This window comes from Pleurodeles waltl, chromosome 12 (assembly GCF_031143425.1).
Source record: "Pleurodeles waltl isolate 20211129_DDA chromosome 12, aPleWal1.hap1.20221129, whole genome shotgun sequence".
Classification (NCBI taxonomy): Eukaryota; Metazoa; Chordata; class Amphibia; order Caudata; family Salamandridae; genus Pleurodeles; species Pleurodeles waltl.
In genome coordinates, this window is record NC_090451.1 from 85,950,766 (window position 1) to 85,968,695 (window position 17,930).

The 17,930-nt window shown below is 38.4% G+C and overlaps 1 protein-coding gene across 3 annotated transcripts in view; it reads left to right on the top strand.

Annotated features, from left to right (window-relative positions):
- Positions 1-17,930, top strand: part of RFX2 (regulatory factor X2) — a 163,724-nt gene that overhangs the window by 60,558 nt on the left and 85,236 nt on the right. For all 3 annotated transcript variants that reach the window (XM_069216390.1, XM_069216388.1, XM_069216389.1), the window contains 5 exons: positions 423-502; positions 1,865-2,123; positions 3,934-4,008; positions 13,018-13,199; positions 15,016-15,135. In XM_069216390.1, coding sequence (XP_069072491.1) covers positions 423-502; positions 1,865-2,123; positions 3,934-4,008; positions 13,018-13,199; positions 15,016-15,135 — 716 coding nt within the window. The remainder of the gene's footprint in view (positions 1-422; positions 503-1,864; positions 2,124-3,933; positions 4,009-13,017; positions 13,200-15,015; positions 15,136-17,930) is intronic.

Below are 17,930 nucleotides of genomic sequence, written 5' to 3' on the forward strand. Positions count from 1 at the left end.
AACTGAAACAGTTGTTTCAGGGAATAGATTTTTATAAAAATCTTTCGCTTCATCCATCTTCTTGAGAGATGGGCATTTACAGAAAATATTAAACTATGCCTTTTTACCTTTTCCAATTTGAAGGTGTCTTTGCCTGTCTGGCTTTCTAATTCTCCTTGATTGCTTTAAACCTAAATCCACTTTAATGAAATGGATGTAGTCTAATGTGTAATAGTAAACAAATGCATAGTGAACTATGTAAATATCCTGATCAAATATTTTCATATTGAACACATATACTATAAACACTAAACCTTTTGACTAATTTTTTTCATCCTTAGAAACAACAGCATTTCCAAAGGTGGTCCATTAATGCTGCTTCCTTAACCTGGGGTATATCCCTTTCTGAAGCTATAAGAATGTTTTCTTTATTCTTGTTTTAGGTCCAAACAGTGCAGCATGTATATCCCGCACAAGTGCAGTATGTGGATGGAGGAGAGACCGTATACACCAACGGAGCAATGTAAGTTGTTTCTTAAAAGACTAGCATTACAAATCCAGAAGAAGAATGGTGGTGGTCTAAAAATAGTGTCTTGTTTTGTGACCTTTGCACTGTAGAAAGTTTTTGGTGGCAGACAAAGTGAGAAACTCTAGTGACAGTGGTGCAATTCTTTTTCTTTTTTTTTTTTTTTTAAATTGAGAGCCCTTTTTTAAAAATATGGAACTATATTAAAGAAATCTGCCTAGAGGTTTTCAGATGTTTTTTCCTCACTCCATTTTTGATTGGCCAAAGCAAACATATACCACTGAAATCCAAAGTGTGCGAGGTTGACTGTTAAAATTCACAGTAAAGTAGCAAATTGAAGGATGGATTATGTACATAGAGGTAAACAGACAGACGCATTTACCTTAAAAAGGGTGAATTGCTATCAAGGCATAGACAAACCAATATCAACACCTTAATGTGAAAAAACAAAGAATGTGTGCCACTTGCAAGTAAAAAGGTCTTTAAAACTAATGAGTCCTTCATTGACAACATATAGGAAAGCAACCACTGGCTTCCGCACCAAGCATTGATAATTGTCATCTTACCTCAAGAGCATAATTAATTGACTAAACTCATGCCTTTAGAGTTGACTGTGCCTGCAGTGCAACACTGTTCTGGGTCCTGACAACTGGATTTTCGGCTTGTGCAAAAAAAGGGTTTCTTCAGTTTGCTAAATATTTTACTCCAAAGTTTCAGTCCACACTAACTTTCAGTAATCCCCATGAGTTTAAGATCACTCTCCTTATGTGTACCCCTTTGGATATCGTAAATGTATGAAGAACCCCAGTGACATTAAACTCTTTGTCTAGTTTTACCACAATTATGATCTATTAGTTTGGTAGAGTGAGTATTTCTTGAATGCAGGGCAACCCTACAATATGCTCTCTTGCTTTTGCTGTACCACCAAGTATCACACAAAATGGTGCCTGCTTTTTCGTTTTATCTTTTCTTTAAGTGTTATGTTTATTCTTTTGATATCAGACTTTAGGGGGAGGTTCTGCTGGCCAATTGAGAAAATGTCATGCTAATCCACAGACTACAAAACAAAATTATTATTTTCAAATAGATGTCAAGAATAATTATCACCCTCAAAGTCCCATCTGCACCTAATTATGTGAAGTCTATTGTGCATCTTTACTAGAGGATGAGACCACTTTTGAATGAAAACTGATACACTTGAGATACCTGGTGCCATTATTAGCCTTTTGAGGGTGATTAGTTAAGACATCCAAACATGTTTCTAAGGAAGTGCACAAGATGATTTCAAGGGTGAGGTAAGCAAGAGTCTAAGGATTGTATGCTCCATTAATTCACTCATTTTAAAAATTTTGTTTTTAGACGGGCTGCCTATTCATACAATGCAGAAGCTCAGATTTATGCCCCAAGTAGTGGTGCTTCCTACTTCGACTCCCAGGGTAGTGCGGTGACCACTGTGGTATCCAGTCCAACATCAATTCCCACACACAGTATGGTGGGTATAGCCATGGATGTTGGTGGAAGCCAGATCATTTCTAGTGGCGGGGCGTACCTCATTCATGGCTCAATGGAGAACACTCGAGATTCTCTATCTCACACCTCTCATTCATCTCCTGCAACGGTAGGTGAACAATAATATCATGATGGTTGTTTCCTTAAATGATACTACAATAAAATCTTCTGTTAACAGAAATGAAGTGACGATGTATGTGAATACATGTACTGAAATATATAATTAAAGTGGTTTAGTAACTAACATGTTGGTAAACACATCCATGTGTAATAGAGCTTAAAGGTTAATTGCATCATAGGTTTATCTGTGAGCTTTTTATTTTTTTTAATCGATCTCTTACTGTGCCCCTCTTTACATTGGTCCTCACAGTCACAAAAATGTGGGTGCATCACTTTTAGTTTGTCTGTCAAGTTTAGAAGAGTCAAGCAGCGCCTAAATTATTACATTAGAGGTGCTTATAAAATAGTCCCTCAGATTGTTTTCAAATTAATGTACTCCTGGGCCTGGCTTACTCATGGTAGCCTCACTGCATCTCAGTACATTTTGCATACGTTGTTATGCCATTAGATCGTATGCTAAAATAGTGCATTTTAATGGATTGTGAAACTCTAATCAGGAATTTTGAGTATTCAAGATAAATGTTGCTATTTCCGATATTTGTCCATTTGCTGCATAGTTTAATCCAATTAATCTCTGCTCAATATCAGTCTTTCTATTAATGCTAGCCTCCACATGCTAGATTGCATCTGTCCTATGGAGTCAGTATCCATAAGTTATTAATGTAATGCAGTAGAATGTGTGCTGTTCTCTTCCCTCCACTTCAGATATGAATATTTATCAAAATTAAAAATCGTTTCTGAAAGTCTATTTGTACATGACAGCCTTCTGCTATAGCAATAACAGCCATGAAACTGTTATTACCTCTGTCAGAAACTATTCTCAGTGTGTCTTACACACTATACTTCGTACTTCTCATCGGACACTTGTTAGCGCTTTGAAATGACTGTAACGGTATTGAGCCTCATAATGTAAAACATGCAATATTAAATGTGATTTCCTTAATGCCTGAATTGCAAATTGAAGAAATTGTCTAATGAGCCTTAAGTTGTTCACTGGACTTCAGAAAAGTCTGGGGTTTTATTTTAACCGTTGAAAAATAAGTGATCTGGCTGTGCCTGTGCATGGCATTCAGACTCTTGATAAACACTTTTTAATGGCATGAGTAAGGCAAAAGTCACCCTTTTCTTTTATCATGTGGTACTGTTGGTGTTCACTTTTCCAACAAACCTACTGATCCAGAAGACCAAATCCTGGGTGTTGTATTTTTGATGCATTTGTAAATGTTCTTCCTTTGATTATAGGCTTTCATGTCCAACGTCGAAACATGACTGCAGATTCAAGAGTAGCCTAAGTAAATGCAACTGTTGCTTGCAGGAGAACTACATATTCAGCCTAATGTCCAGAGAGACTGATCATAGTTAAGGGTTTCCTAGCGAAGTGCTGTGGTATTTTCATATGGATTTACCTTCAGCCTGGATGTTTCTCCCTAAAATACCGCTTGAATAACAATTCTCTCATTTCTTATAATGCTGCATTTTAATATATTTATCTTCAAGATGTGTGGCTGTATTTTGTGACCTGCAAGTTGAAAGGTTGATAACTAAAGCTTCTCACAGCAGTTCAGCTTCAGAACCATATTAACTGACCTTCTGCTACAAGTGACTGTTATTCATTCTGCATTCACCTTCAAGATATTTGTTAGTGTTTTGTAGGCTACTTGTTTGAGAATCGATAGTTCTTGCCTTTAAAGGCAGCTATGCTTGCTACATTGATTCATTCTTTGGCACCTAAACTATTGCTGAAATATTTTGACTCACTTTTATCATCTTTTTTGTTTTTACTGTACACATTGTTTTAGCTTCAAATGGCAATTGAAAACCTCCAAAAAAATGAAGGCATAACCTCTCACAGAAGTAGCTTGCTCAACAGCCATGTAAGTATGGATATCACTTGTATTCTGCTCTCATACAGTATGCTACTTGGTTCTGTTTTTAAAATTACAAAATATTGTTGTGTTTCCTCTTTAATCTTGATTTTTAAATTATTGTATGGACACTATTGTTTTGTGTGTTGAAAGTGGAATGTGGTCAGTTTGATTACACATAGATGCTGCACCTGGAGTATTTGTTTGTATGGTGCCCTTCTGCTTCTAGGGAATATTACATGCTCCATTCAAAAAAGTATTTTCAGCTGTTAACTTATAGTTAGTGCAAAAAACCTCTATTTATGCCTTTGTGGAATTCACAAAAGGATTGCTGATAAGCATAATTGGAATTCTACATGAGTGCAGAGAAATGGCACTCAAAGAATGGTAAAGTGGGGGCATTCTAAAGTATGGTTTGAATGTGTGAGAAAGCCCACAAATGTACTTTTGTGCGCCTTCATCAAGTCTGATCCCACCCTGGGCTATGAATGCAGCATGATGTGAGAATCTCAGTTTTGGTGTTTGCCTGATATGTTGAGACCTAGTGCAGACAGCAGTTTGAAATCTGAATCCAAAGCGGACACAAATAATCAGGCCCTGTTTATATCTGTTGAAGAATTTGGATGCTGGTTGATAGAAGATAGTAGTTAAGTTTCCAAGGAAACAGAAAAAATCATCTTTGGGTACAGGTGTTGTTTTTTTTTTTTTTTAAAAGCTTGGTTTATATCCTGGTTGTTGGACTTTTGCTTATGCAGGGTCATCCCCAGCCTTTTTGCCTCCTGCCTCCTATTTTTTTCTGACCTGTTGCTGTTGGCTTTTCAACTCTGAGCACTTTACCACTGCTAACCAGTGCTAAAGTGCATATGCTCTCCGTGTAAATTGTATGTAATTGGTTTATCCATGATTGGCATATTTGATTTACTAGTAAGTCCCTAGTAAGGTGCACTAGAGGTGCCAGGGCCTGTAAATCAAATGCTACTAGTGGGCCTGCAGCACTGGTTGTGCCACCCACATAAGTATCTCTGTAATCATGTTTCAGACCTGCCGCTGCAGGGTCTGTGTGTGTATTTTTACACTGTAAATTCGACTTGGCAAGTGTACCCACTTGCCAGGCCTAAACCTTCCCTTTTCTTACATGTAAGGCACCCCTAAGGTAGGCCTAAGGTAGGCCCTAGGTAGCCCCTAGGTAGCCTCAAGGGAAGGGTGCAGTGTATGGATAAGGTAGGACATAAAGTAATGTGGTTTATATGTCCTGACAGTGAAATACTGCCAACTTCGTTTTTCACTGTTGCAAGGCCTGTCTCTCTCATAGGATAATATGGGGGATACCTTTAAATATGATTAAAGTGTAGATTCCCCTAGAGAGTAGATGGACATGTGGAGTTTGGGATCCCTGAACTCACAATTTAAAAATACATCGTTTAGTAAAGTTGATTTTAAGATTGTGCGTTTGAAAATGCCACTTTTAGAAAGTGAGCATTTTCTTGCTTAAACCATTCTGTGACTCTGCCTTGTTTGTGGATTCCCTGTCTGGGTCAGTTTGACAGTTGGGTTGTTTTTCACCTCGCACTAGACAGTGACACAAAGGGGGCTGGGGTGTAACCTGCATTTCCTGATTAGCCATCTCTGCTAGGAGGGAGGGGTGGAGAGGTCACTCTCATCTGAAAGGACTGTGCCTGCCTCTGACAATGCCGACTCCAACCCCCTGCTGTGTGTCTGAGGCCTTGCCTGGGCAAGGCAGGATTTCACAAGTAGGTGTGAGTCCCCTTTGAAGAAAGGTGACTTCAAAGACTAAAATGGGTATAAGAAGGGCACCCAAATCTACAGACTTTAGAAACACTTCTGGAACCAAGAGGAACCTCTGCCTGGAGAAGAGCTGAGGAAGAAGTGCTGCCCTGCCTGTGACTGTGCTTTGTGGAGCTTTCCTGCAGTGCTGCTTCTGCCAGAGTAAGAGGGCAAAGACTGGACTTTGTGTGCCTTCCATCTTGTGAAGAAATCTCCAAGGGCTTGAGTTAGAGCTTGCCTCCTGTTGTTTGAAGTCTCAGGGACAGCAAAGACTTCTCTCTGCCAGCACCTGGAGTCTCTGGAGAGACTCCTGCCCCGACAAGTGGTGCCCTATCCAGTCCCTGGGCCCTTGAAAGGAAAGCTGGTGGAATCCAAGGAAATCGACTTCGGACGACTTCGGACCGACGCCGCTGCTGAATCCGGTAACACCGCCTGCACCTGACGCTGTGACCTTCGCTGGAACGCGACGCTCTTCGCAGGCCCGACGCCGCAGCAGCCCCGCTGAAGTCCGCGACTCCGTGGAAGTCGCCGCACCACGTCGTGACCGACGCCGCTCGAAGCGCGCGGATTCAACGTTTCGCACAGACGCCGCTATCCCCAACTTCGCGCATCGGCTTGTTTTCACTCGTCACCAAAGGTACTGTACTTGGGGGTCTACACGACTCCGTGTCCGGCGCCGCTGGTGTCGGGTTGTTGGGAACGACTCCGTCACACCGCCGTGTTAACATCTCATCGAACCATTTTTGTTTCTAATCGCTATTTTTGAGTTTAATGTTTAAAAATTCATAACTTGACTTGTGTATGTCGGATGTTTGTCGTTTTGGTCTTGTTTTGTTTAGATAAATATTTCCTATTTTTCTAAACCGGTGTTGTCATTTTGTAGTGTTTTCATTAAGTTGCTGTGTGTGTTGGTACAAATAGTTTACACCTAGCGCTCTGAAGTTAAGCCTACTGCTCTGCCAAGCTACCAAGGGGGTAAGCAGGGGTTAGCAGAGGGTGATTCTCTTTTACCCTGACTAGAGTGAGGGTCCTTGCTTGAACAGGGGGTAACCTGACTGTCAACCAAAGACCCCATTTCGAACACTGGTGTCTTCTGCCTTGTTCTATCTTTAAAAAGGTTAAGATTGTACATCATTAAGATCTAAATCAGGTTTGTCTGGGGCTTCAATGAGAACTTTCCTAAGACAGGGAATTGAAAAATGGCAAGGGTGTCTTAAACTCTATTTTGGAAATATCACAGATTACATCTATTGTTCCAAAAACTGATTGCAGAGTATACTTCACAGATGATAATGGCAAGAAATTAGACTCTATAATTGGCTGTGAAACTGTTTTTATCAACTACAAAGATGTTTTTGACTCCAAATGCATGGGAATAAAATGCTGCCCAAAAGGCAAGTGTTTGTAGATTGTTTTTTTCAACTACAATATGCGCACTCTCCAAAGCAACACACAATGTTGCCATGTCCAAAAGCAGCAAGAAAAAAACAGACTAACTTTTCAGAATGATACAAAATGAGAGTGGGCATAAAGTGTAGAACCATGGAAGCAGATTTGCTGGTTGTTGATCTTTGAGGGAGCTGCATAAAGCAGGGAGGAGCGTTATCATACTCTCTGGTACTGGCATGCTGCGAAGTACCACAAAGCTTCATCTGAAGAAAATGTAGCATTCTAACAAAAGAAGATGCTGGTAAGTCTTGGGGTTCCATTTTCAAGACTAGGCGAAATGGTGTCCCATCTTTGCTATTATTCTTCTCTAACAGTGGCAATCTGAAAAATGTAGTTTAAAAAAAAAAAAAAACTGTGGATCCCAAGTTTGTTGGCTAGCCAAAAATAGACCATGTCACCCATTGTAATTGAACTGGAATGCGTTAGGTGAAACAAGAGCACAAGGTCTATATCTTACAGGATGTGCAGCAGTACCTTTTTCTTTCCAATATTTTTTCATCCTTGGGTTTATACAAAAGAAAAAAAAATGTACCTGAGTGAATCGAAATAAGATATCAGAGTTCTGATGGTGGTTGAAAGGAAGTCGTATGCTCAAAAGTAGGGTGTACCACCATCAATGCTGGGCCTCCTAGGCCTACACTTGGGATCACCTCCCCATGCTTTTAAACAACTATCTTTTACTTTCTTTTTGGGATAATCCCACCCTTCTCGTCTTTTCCTTGTTCTTTGAGATAAGTAAATGAAGCAAATATTAATAATTTGTACCTTTTGGACAGTAAGTCCCAATGGTCTAATAGTATTTGTGAACTTGAAACATCTAGGTTTTGAGATTTACCTTTTGTTTGTAAAAAAAAAAAAAAAAAACACACAAAAAAAATACAGATAAAGCCATATCATTTTTTTTACGGCAATGTTTTCTTTACCATTAAACTTGAGGGGGGGGGAATCCTCATTTAACTAAACCCCACAATTATCTTGTTTTATGTAACGTTTACATCCACAGTGACAATGTTTTTCCTTATTGTCTGAATTTAGGACTGTACAATATCAGTATAAATTGTATTTCTAATATGATGTATTGTAAGGTATAGGTTTGGACCAGAGTCCCACACCTTTGAGTCCGTTTGGCCATCTTACTGTGGAGCCATTAGGCAGATTCACTCCATTCTCTGTTCCCTTTCAACCCAAAAGCACAGTTGAACCTTAAGTTGCTTCTAATCTAATTCAATCTAAACTCTACCACATGCCATAAGCCATACAATGTACAGTCTCCCTCATTTAAATTCATGTTAAATTAATTACTAAATATTCTCTTACATTTGGATGTTCCATTATTAGGCAGTTCCTCCAAGCAGCATGCTTTGCTGTGCAAACCACAAAGACTGTCCAATGTCTTCCCTCCATGATTAATAATCCAACGTTCCAGTCCATAATATTGATCAGCTCTCATTCTCCTCAATTATATAAGCTATCAGGCCTTTGACCAACCAGATGCAAGCACAAGTTATTCTCTGCCCGCCAAACCTTTTGATTATACGCTTGGGTAATCCAACCTTAGGCCTCCAGTCAGTGTGCGTAATATCATCTTAATTTTCTATCACATATTTCTCCCAACCAACGAGCAATTTCAAACTCTCCTCCCTTGTGCTTTGCACCGTTGAATCTCATGCTCTCCAGCATCTGTAATCAAAGTTGTTGCTCCAAAGATAAGTTGACTGGATTGATCTTAGCTTAACCTTAAGTGCATCATGCGCTCCTAAACTACACTAAGTTGATCCAGTGTGCCCCAAGCAATGCATTTATAATCTAATCTAGTTTCTAAAAGCCAATTAAGCTGTGATCATGAAATGTCTTTGCAAGTACCCAAATCTAGATTCCCCACCAAACCCTATTTCATAAAATTGTATTTGTGCTTCAAAAACAAATGGAGCAGTAAAGCTCATTTTATTTGGTAAAGTTGAAAGAAAAAAATGAGGAGGTCTTTGATTCTCGGGTTTGAATGCTTTTTATTCTTAAGTCTTAAAACCCTACACACTGTTATTTTTCTAGATATACCATTCACACAGAAATCTGGCTTGAGCACTGAAAATAATTATTCACAATGTGCTATAAACCTCGGTAACCACCGACATTTTTTCATTCAGGGAAGCCATTTTTTAAAAAGTCATGTCAAAAACCTTATTTTCATACCAGTTTTGCCTAAAGGTTAGGAGGGGTAGCTGTGGAAAGCAATTGTTTTGTACTTGATATTTTAGTTGTAGATTGTCTAAAAAAATTACCTGTAGTGTTTTTTTTTTTTTTTTTTTTTTTTTTTTTTTTTTTTAAACCTGAATCCTTTTGGGTGCATTGATTTTGCCCATTGGTCTTCCGTGGAAATGAGCTTCCCCTTTTGCAGTGTTTTCAACTATGTCCCAGTGACATAGCAGTGGGTTTTAATGAAGAGTTGAGGATCGACTGTCTGAATAGATCAGTTAGTGTTTTAGATTGTGGTAGCGTATACCTCCCATGTATTATTTAGCTGATAATTTACAGTGACTGCTCTACAGACCCTCCTTGCCATATTTATCTGGATAGGATTATTTTAGTAGATAAGGAATTTTATATTTCAAATTTCATTCTACAGTTGAGCAGCAAATAAAGGCAAATTGTTATATTATATTATGTTCCTCATTAAAAAAATAAAATCACAGAACATGTTTGTGCAAGTATTTGCTGTAGTTCCTGTTGTGTAAAGATGCATATTTGTTACTGTGTTTTTTGTTTCTATCCCGCCCACGGTTGTACTTAGTCAGCTTTTTCTCCTATTTTCCCTTTTTTGCCAGCCTATTAGCGACAGTTGTAGTGCTCCTCGGGGTTAATTTGTAAAATGTACCGATGTCTCGGTTAATACACTGCTAAATGCGCACAAAACTTTTATTACATCATGATATGGTTGTAATAAAAACAAAAAAAAATCAACACCACTGGATTTGTGTGGGCTTTCTTTGTTTACCAATTCTTCTACTTCCTGATGAGGATCTTTCATTTGGTAGTATCCCTGTGGTATGAGGAGCATTGCTTTGATCGTGGATAAACACTGCATAATATACGTATGGATATTTACTAATCTGGAGAAATGACCGCTACTTCCTTTTACTTAACCAAGTTTTCTTTTGGTCGGTTTTTTTCACACTCTTAAACATCAGATGCCAGGATGTCGTCTAACTGGTTCTTGGCACATTTTGTTCCAGAGCAATCTTTCTGACTCAATCAATTTATTTGTGAAATGTCTCAATTTTTTTTAATTAACTTGAATATAGTATTGTCACAGTGCCTATTCAAAAGCTGCACCTGCATCCGGAAAATGGTGGTGAATGACAGTCATGAGGTTTTACTCTAAAAGTGCCAACTAAAGATGAGAGGCACCTACAAGAAAAACACATGTGCAATTGAGGGGAGTGGATTACTTAACCAATTGTAAAATTGGCGTATTATGTTGTAGAACAGTTGTTACATGTCAGTAATTAATATTAAAATATGGTACAACATTGATTCATAGCTATATTCACAACTTCAACTCATTTTTATTCATCATAGATATCAGTGTTGTAATCATGCAACATATATATGCAGGTGCACAGAGCCTAATATGCTATTTATTACCATTGCTGTGTGGCAAAGGGGCCATGACTCATAAGAGCGAAGCTTTGAGTGAGACCTGATACCTCTAGCCTCTCAACAATTTTAATAAATAGCATATTATACTCTTTGCCTTCGCATATATGGCTTATGCCGTGGTACTCTTTGTGTGAGATATTGTGTCTAGTAGGAGAGTAGATTTCCTGTGTAAAGTAATTGTTACACCAGTATTGAAACTTTCATAGATTCACATGCTTGAATCATTCCCTGTCGTCGAGATGGGAGTCCCCGGTACCTTATAATAGCAATTCAATGTTAGGTATAGTGCATGAAGGCCATAGGCCCTTCACTTTAGTAACCTATCCTAGTCAATTTTAAAAAAGAGACCAAAGATAGGTTTCAGCCAAATCAAGCTGCTTTTCCCACTATAACGCTCCTGTGAGATGCTCCAGTCCCTCAGATTTCCCAAAGCACGAGTGCCTGAGAACCAAAGATAGATGGAAAGAAAAGGTAAGCTGCTCAGGGGATGCGGGAGGGTTTTGCATGTGAATCTATGAAATATTTCAATACTGGAGTACTCCAATTACAGGTAAGTAACTTATTTTCTACTTCAGTTTTGTAACTTGCATAGATTGACATGCTTGAATCAGAGTAGCTAGCAGTAGTGGAGCACATTGTAATGTTAAACATACATATAACACTTATTAAGATATGTAAATACTTTGTGGAAAAGGAATTTGAATCTTACTTAAAGCGCAAGGATACATATAGACTTATGCTGTTATGACCATGCATTATTACAAAAACATTAACCAATGTGCCGACCTAATATTGGCATGGTGGGAAAAAAGAAAAACATTACTGGAACAAGTGACTCAGTACTGCTTTACCCACTGTTAAATCCCCTTGAGAAATCTTATCTAAGCAGCAGTGCTTCGTAAAGGTGTACGCTTTCTTCCAGGTGGCTCCTCTGCAAATGTCCTGAAGCGGCACACCAGAAAAAATGAGGTTGAGGTGGCTTCAGCTTTAGTTGAATGAGCATGTGTACTGGTCTGTAAAGGCTTTCCTGCCATTCGTTACAGAAATAAATTGTGCTAGCTATCCACCTAGCAATAACTTGCTTGGAGAGAGGCTGACCTCTTCTTCGAGGACTAAGTGCCACAAACAACTGGTTAGATTTTCTAAAACCTTTGGGCTTGTCTAGATAAAATTTGAGGCATCTTTAGTCGTCTATAGAATGAATAGCTTGTTTGGCAGGTGTGGTAGGGTTTGGAAAGAACGATTTTAGAATGACTGGTTGATTGATGTGAAAGTCCGAAGGAAAATTGGGAACAAACCTTGGATTCGTCTGAACGATTACTATATCATCCTTTAAATCATAGAAAAGGGTCTTGTATAGTAAAAGTCTGGCTCTCGGTGGCCCTTCTAGCTGAGGTGAGAGCCACAAGAAGAAAGACTTTCCACAAAAGGAATTTTAGATCCGCCTTGGTTTCAAATGGATGCTTCATCAGCTGTGATAACATGGTGTTCAGCTGCCAAGACAGAGGAGGTGGTCCGACTGGTGGGAAAACTCGAAACCTCTGAGGAATTGTATGATCATTCTATCAGACCATAAAGTGGCCTGTTTTTCACCAAAGTAATTTAAAAGATCTAAAATTCAAAGTTTATTAATATGAACAACAATAATGCTCTGCTTTGTTACAGTATTATTTTTTTTCCTTTTTGTCTGGTTAGCCTTGTATTGACACAAACTCTAAACATGAAAAATGCTCTCTTAGAAAGATGCAGGGAGTATGACTGGCAAAAATTGAGTATGTATTTATGAGCTGCATAGTGTTGTGTTAACAAGCTGGGTTTGTGTGATTGTTTGATGTCAGCCAAAAAACTATTTACATACATTTTAAAGTCACCCACTTAAAAGAAAATCCGATATCCAAGCCTGTCCCTTCCTATATATTTTGATGTTCTTAACAGATTTATTGTTTATCATGTTAAAGTGCTGTATTTTACAGAAAATCGTTACTTGACGTGGCCCACTAGCAAGTCTCAGGATATCCTTTCTCTGATCATAGCACATTTAATCATATGAAAAACAAGAATAATCATTTCAGTATTAATTTTTTTGTGAACAAATTGCATTAATTTTGTTTTGTTCTTTTGTTCCAGCTCCAGTGGCTGTTGGATAATTATGAGACAGCTGAAGGTGTCAGCCTTCCCAGGAGTTCACTATACAACCATTATCTGCGGCACTGTCAGGAACATAAGTTGGACCCAGTGAATGCAGCGTCTTTTGGCAAACTAATACGCTCGGTTTTCATGGGCTTGAGAACGCGGAGGCTGGGAACCAGGTTTGTCAACTGTACTGGGGTTAAAAGATCACAACTATCTATGTTCTATCTATCCATCAACTAAGTATGATTTTGGTTTGACTCATAAATGCAATCTAATCTTCACAATTGTGGGAACTACAGACTATTTATGTAATTTCTCTTTTTGTTAAACCTTACTGTAATTCTTTGAGTATCACAACCTTTCTCATTCTATTCATTTAAATGAATTACTCATAAAAGGAAATTATTGAAAATATTTAACTGGTGTTTTTAGCTAGTGTTGCGCTGCCATGAAATATAAATTCTCTTGTAAAATGTTCAAAATGATATAAAGGAATAGAGTGAGCTGACTCCATATTTGGGCTTTTTCCGTACAGATGAGCATTGTAACATTTCAACTTTAATTATTATCGAGTCCCTCGGTTGCCATTTCAGTATGACCTTCTGACAGAGGTGTCCAGGGTGTCTAGTCCAGTGTTCAGCAACCTGCTTGCTTGAAGTTTAGCTTTCATATAGTTTTAGCTAACTGGTATTTGTCACTGTCACAATAGCCACAACTGAAAATAGTTGAGTGTCAGAGGTTGTCAGGAAAATGTCTTGCATGCGATTTCAGTTATTTTCATTTACTTTGTTTCTTTCTGACTTGCCTTGGTTCCGGCCTGTAGACTATAACCTGTGCTTCAGATATTGGTCCTACTGTGTTGTGAAGACTAGGGGTTTGCTGGTAAGGAAGACCCAATGTGTACCCTCACCTATGACCAATGCCACCTTCTGCCTGTGCTCAGAGACTGCTTGGTAGCAATGATATTGTATTTCAAGGGTACAATCCATTTATACTTGCATCCCTGGTGAGAAGGAGCCTACCATCTCTTGCTATGGAAAAGCAAAGCCTAGCAGGGGTATTTACTTTCTCAAGGACTTGTATTATGTAAAGTGTGGTGGTATATGCGTTATGTCTTTTGGACCCCAGGAGACCATGTGGACTGTGAAAGGTATCCATGAAGGACAAACTGTTGCTTCACTGCAGTTCCATCGAGGAGAAGGAGTATCACTATATAGACATTGTTATATTTTCATATTGGCTTGCTTTGGTTAGTCTGTGGTGAGGCTTTACAATACAAAAGAATATATTTGGAGGACATTAATAGCAAAAGAAGGGCTGCTTGAACTGTGTTGTGGGCTTATATAATTTTTGGAGAGAAAACGATACTGTGGATTATCATGGCTACCCTATCAGTAGGTGTTTTTTTTTTTTTTTTTTTTTTTTTAAATATAGAAGACATGCCGGTCAGAAGCTTCCTTATAACTAGAGTCCTCTTCGTTTTCACTATATTTATAAAAATATTAATATTGAAGGAAACTCAAGATGGCTGAGTCATTCATGACTAACACCTTATGAATAATCGATGTTCTTGACTAATACATAATACGTTGTGCTCTCTAAAGAATTTGTAAAGAGAGACTTTGTTCTTTCCTTGGATTCTTTGTTTAGCATACCATGACTTAAGATACAGTAACAATTAGACTGTATAACAGCTTAATTCTCAGAGCTTAAAAAGGGGATTTTGGATTCTCTACATGGGTACACACAATCATTATTTCTTTTGGCTTCTATTTTACAATCCTTTTGATATCCTTGATGTTTAAGGGCGCTAAAGATTTCGTTTTGCAATATATGTTTCAACCTCAGTAGAAGTTTTGATGTTACAGTCTCCTGGTGCAGACTTTTATATATTATTTCTTTCATGCTAACATCCACTTTTAAATCAGCGTGTTTCATTTGCTTTTTTTGTTGTGCACATAATTTTATTTGATCATTTATATTTATTTGCAGGGGCAACTCCAAATACCATTACTATGGAATTCGGATAAAGCCAGACTCTCCGTTGAACAGACTGCAGGAAGATACACAGTACATGGCAATGAGGCAACAACCTATTCACCAAAAACCAAGGTATGAGTTGTCAATGTAATTCGTGTTGAGGCAGTCTAGAAAAGTGCAGAAATCTGAATCAATGTAATTATTTTTTGTAAGGTTTGAGGTGCCCGATTATTCGAGGGCTGTTAGACCCTTAGCCTGGTGGGAATTTAAATATTAAGCTCTGAATAGGTGGTTTTCCCATTTTTACGATACAGAACTTGCATGTACCTGTTAGTTTTCCAAAGTTATTTTAATGTTTTCTCCTTAAGGTTGCCCTTTAACAATTATTTATCATCATGTTTTAGGTTAGCTCCAATGATTAATTGTGATTTGCCCCTTCCGAGCTGGAGCACATTTCTATCTTGAAAGGGAATCAGCTTTTAAATACATTGTCAGTTTGCCCGAAAATGTGAACTTCCCTTACATGAGGACTTAAGAATTTGCAAATATATCAATTGCTTCCAAATACAATGTAGTAAATGTTGTAGCTATTTTTTGTGCTGAATCCTTAAATGTTGTTTGGAACAGTTCTATCCTGGTCAGATATGCATTGGGTTCAATTACAAATGAGCATAAATATTTTGAAATTTTACAAGTGGTTTGAACCAGTGTAAAACAATATATTTTTTTTTCTGCCAAATTTTGATACTTCTATTTGAATGAGTTTAGGGTAGTTTGATCACCAAATGCCCTTTATATAGCATTATGTTTTGGGCTTGAGTTCTTTGTTTCGTACACCCCTGTCCACAGAGGGTTCCAAGTTTACTTGTTTGAATATGACAGTGTTCTTCTACTTTAGATCTTTAATATATTTATGCACTTGAGTGGTTCCCTTTCGAAACCGGCAGCTGCCAGCCTAAGTACTGGAAATTATCCAATCAATGAATTTGCAAAAGATATTGATGCTGGAGAGCTGTAGTTATAGGTAAGTAACTTTCTTTTTTTAAGGCTTTCTTTTTACATGCATAAAACATGCAAAAAGCTGCAGTAATTGATTATGTTTAAAATTCCACTCTTTATCCAAGGGATTGTCCTGTTTAGGTAGGTAATTTCTCCTAGGTTGTGGCTGACCTCAGGCCCACATACCACAACTACCAGCATCCGTAAAAAAACCTAATTCTAGGCATCTTTCTGGTGTTCTTGAACCTTTCTTGCCCTGCATTACAGGCCACCCACACAATGATGCTATATTTTGGTTTCCTGTTGTATCAGCAAATGCCCTTTTTCAAAAAAATGTTCAAAGGATTTCCTGCCATTATAGATAAACCAGAACTGTGGCTGTTCAAATAACATCAGAGCACTAAACTCTGGTTCTTTGGGACAATTAAACTATTTTTATTCACCACAAATTTGTTTCCATTATTAAGTAAAGAGTTGTCAGAACACAATACAAAACTTTGTACACCCACAGGCTCATTGTTCGCAGTCTGTTTTGTTTCTTTTGAACAAGCCAGAACCAGTATAGCTATCTTCAAAAAACAAATCTGTGCCTCAGCAAGGAGCCAGATATTTAGAAGAGTTTTTTTTTTTTTTTTTTTTTAAGGCTAAGACAATGTACCGGCTCCTTGATGGGGCAGAAACTGTATGTTGTGGTACTGCAAGAGCCAGATGCCTATTGGGTTTTTTCTTATGTTTAGACAAAAATCCAAAACTGTATAAATCCTTTGTAGAGCATAGCTGTTGGATAATCTGTCTGCAATTGTATGAGGAAGTGGTCTATCCCATTATGTTCTCCATGTAGGAAGCGGACTCTTAATATGTTATACCAAAATGAGGTATACTGTGCAAAGGGTCCAAGGGTTCCCTCCCCAGTGGACAGGGGCTTGCTCTAGCAATTGCAAGGTGCTCTTTTAGGGGGCAATGTGGGTCCAGCAGCCTTAGACTTATCAGGGAGGAGTGTTAGACACTTACCATAGGCACAAGTCTACAAATGAGACACAAGACATGCAGAGGAGATCTACAACAATTTACAAAAATAACAACTTTCTTAAATTCACATGCTTGAATCATTCCCCTTCATCGGGATGGGAGTCCCCGGCACCTTAGAAAAGACAATGTCCCCAAAGACATAACAGCAATAACTTAGAACTCTACTTTTCAGTAATCTATCCAAGTCCTTATGTTTAAAAAAAGGACCAAACTTGAGCCTCAACCAATCAGATTACCCAACCCTCTAGAACCCTCCTGAGAGAAGCTCCAGTACCTCATACTTTCTACTGCACGTCCTGCTAGGGAGTCTCCTCTGAGCACTGCTCATTTTGTTCCTGTTGGTGAAGATTTTGCCTCTACATCTGAATTTCTTCTTTATTACTGAGTGTTTCTTATTCACACTCAGAATTTCTGGAGCCTGACTTTAGCAGCACAATGCCTGACAGAGAGAGGAAAAGTCTCCTTCAGAGCCTGCAGTACTTGTGGGAAGAAAAGGCTCCATTCTGAGAATCCTCATAGAGATTGTAAATATTGCCTCTATCCTGATCATTCCGCTGCTGATTGTAAGGTAGATTGTAAATACCTTTTACTCAAAAACTTTAAAGGATAGAGAGGGAAGACTGCTTATATGGCTCCAGACCCTTAAATCAAGGAAGAACCCTGTCTCAGACTTGGACTGTGATGAATCTTCCTGGTCTTTTAAGAAATCCCAAAAGAGGCCAAGATCGCCACTCTGAAAAGGGTTCAGGACAACCCTCAAAAACGTTTAATAAGACCTCTTAGGGGTCTGGGGATGGCCGCAGTCTCATAATCACCTCATGCAAGGAAATCTTCCTCAAAGTCTAAGCATCGGCCTTCAACTTCAAAGGAGGTGTCTAAACCTTCTTCAGAGCCTTCTA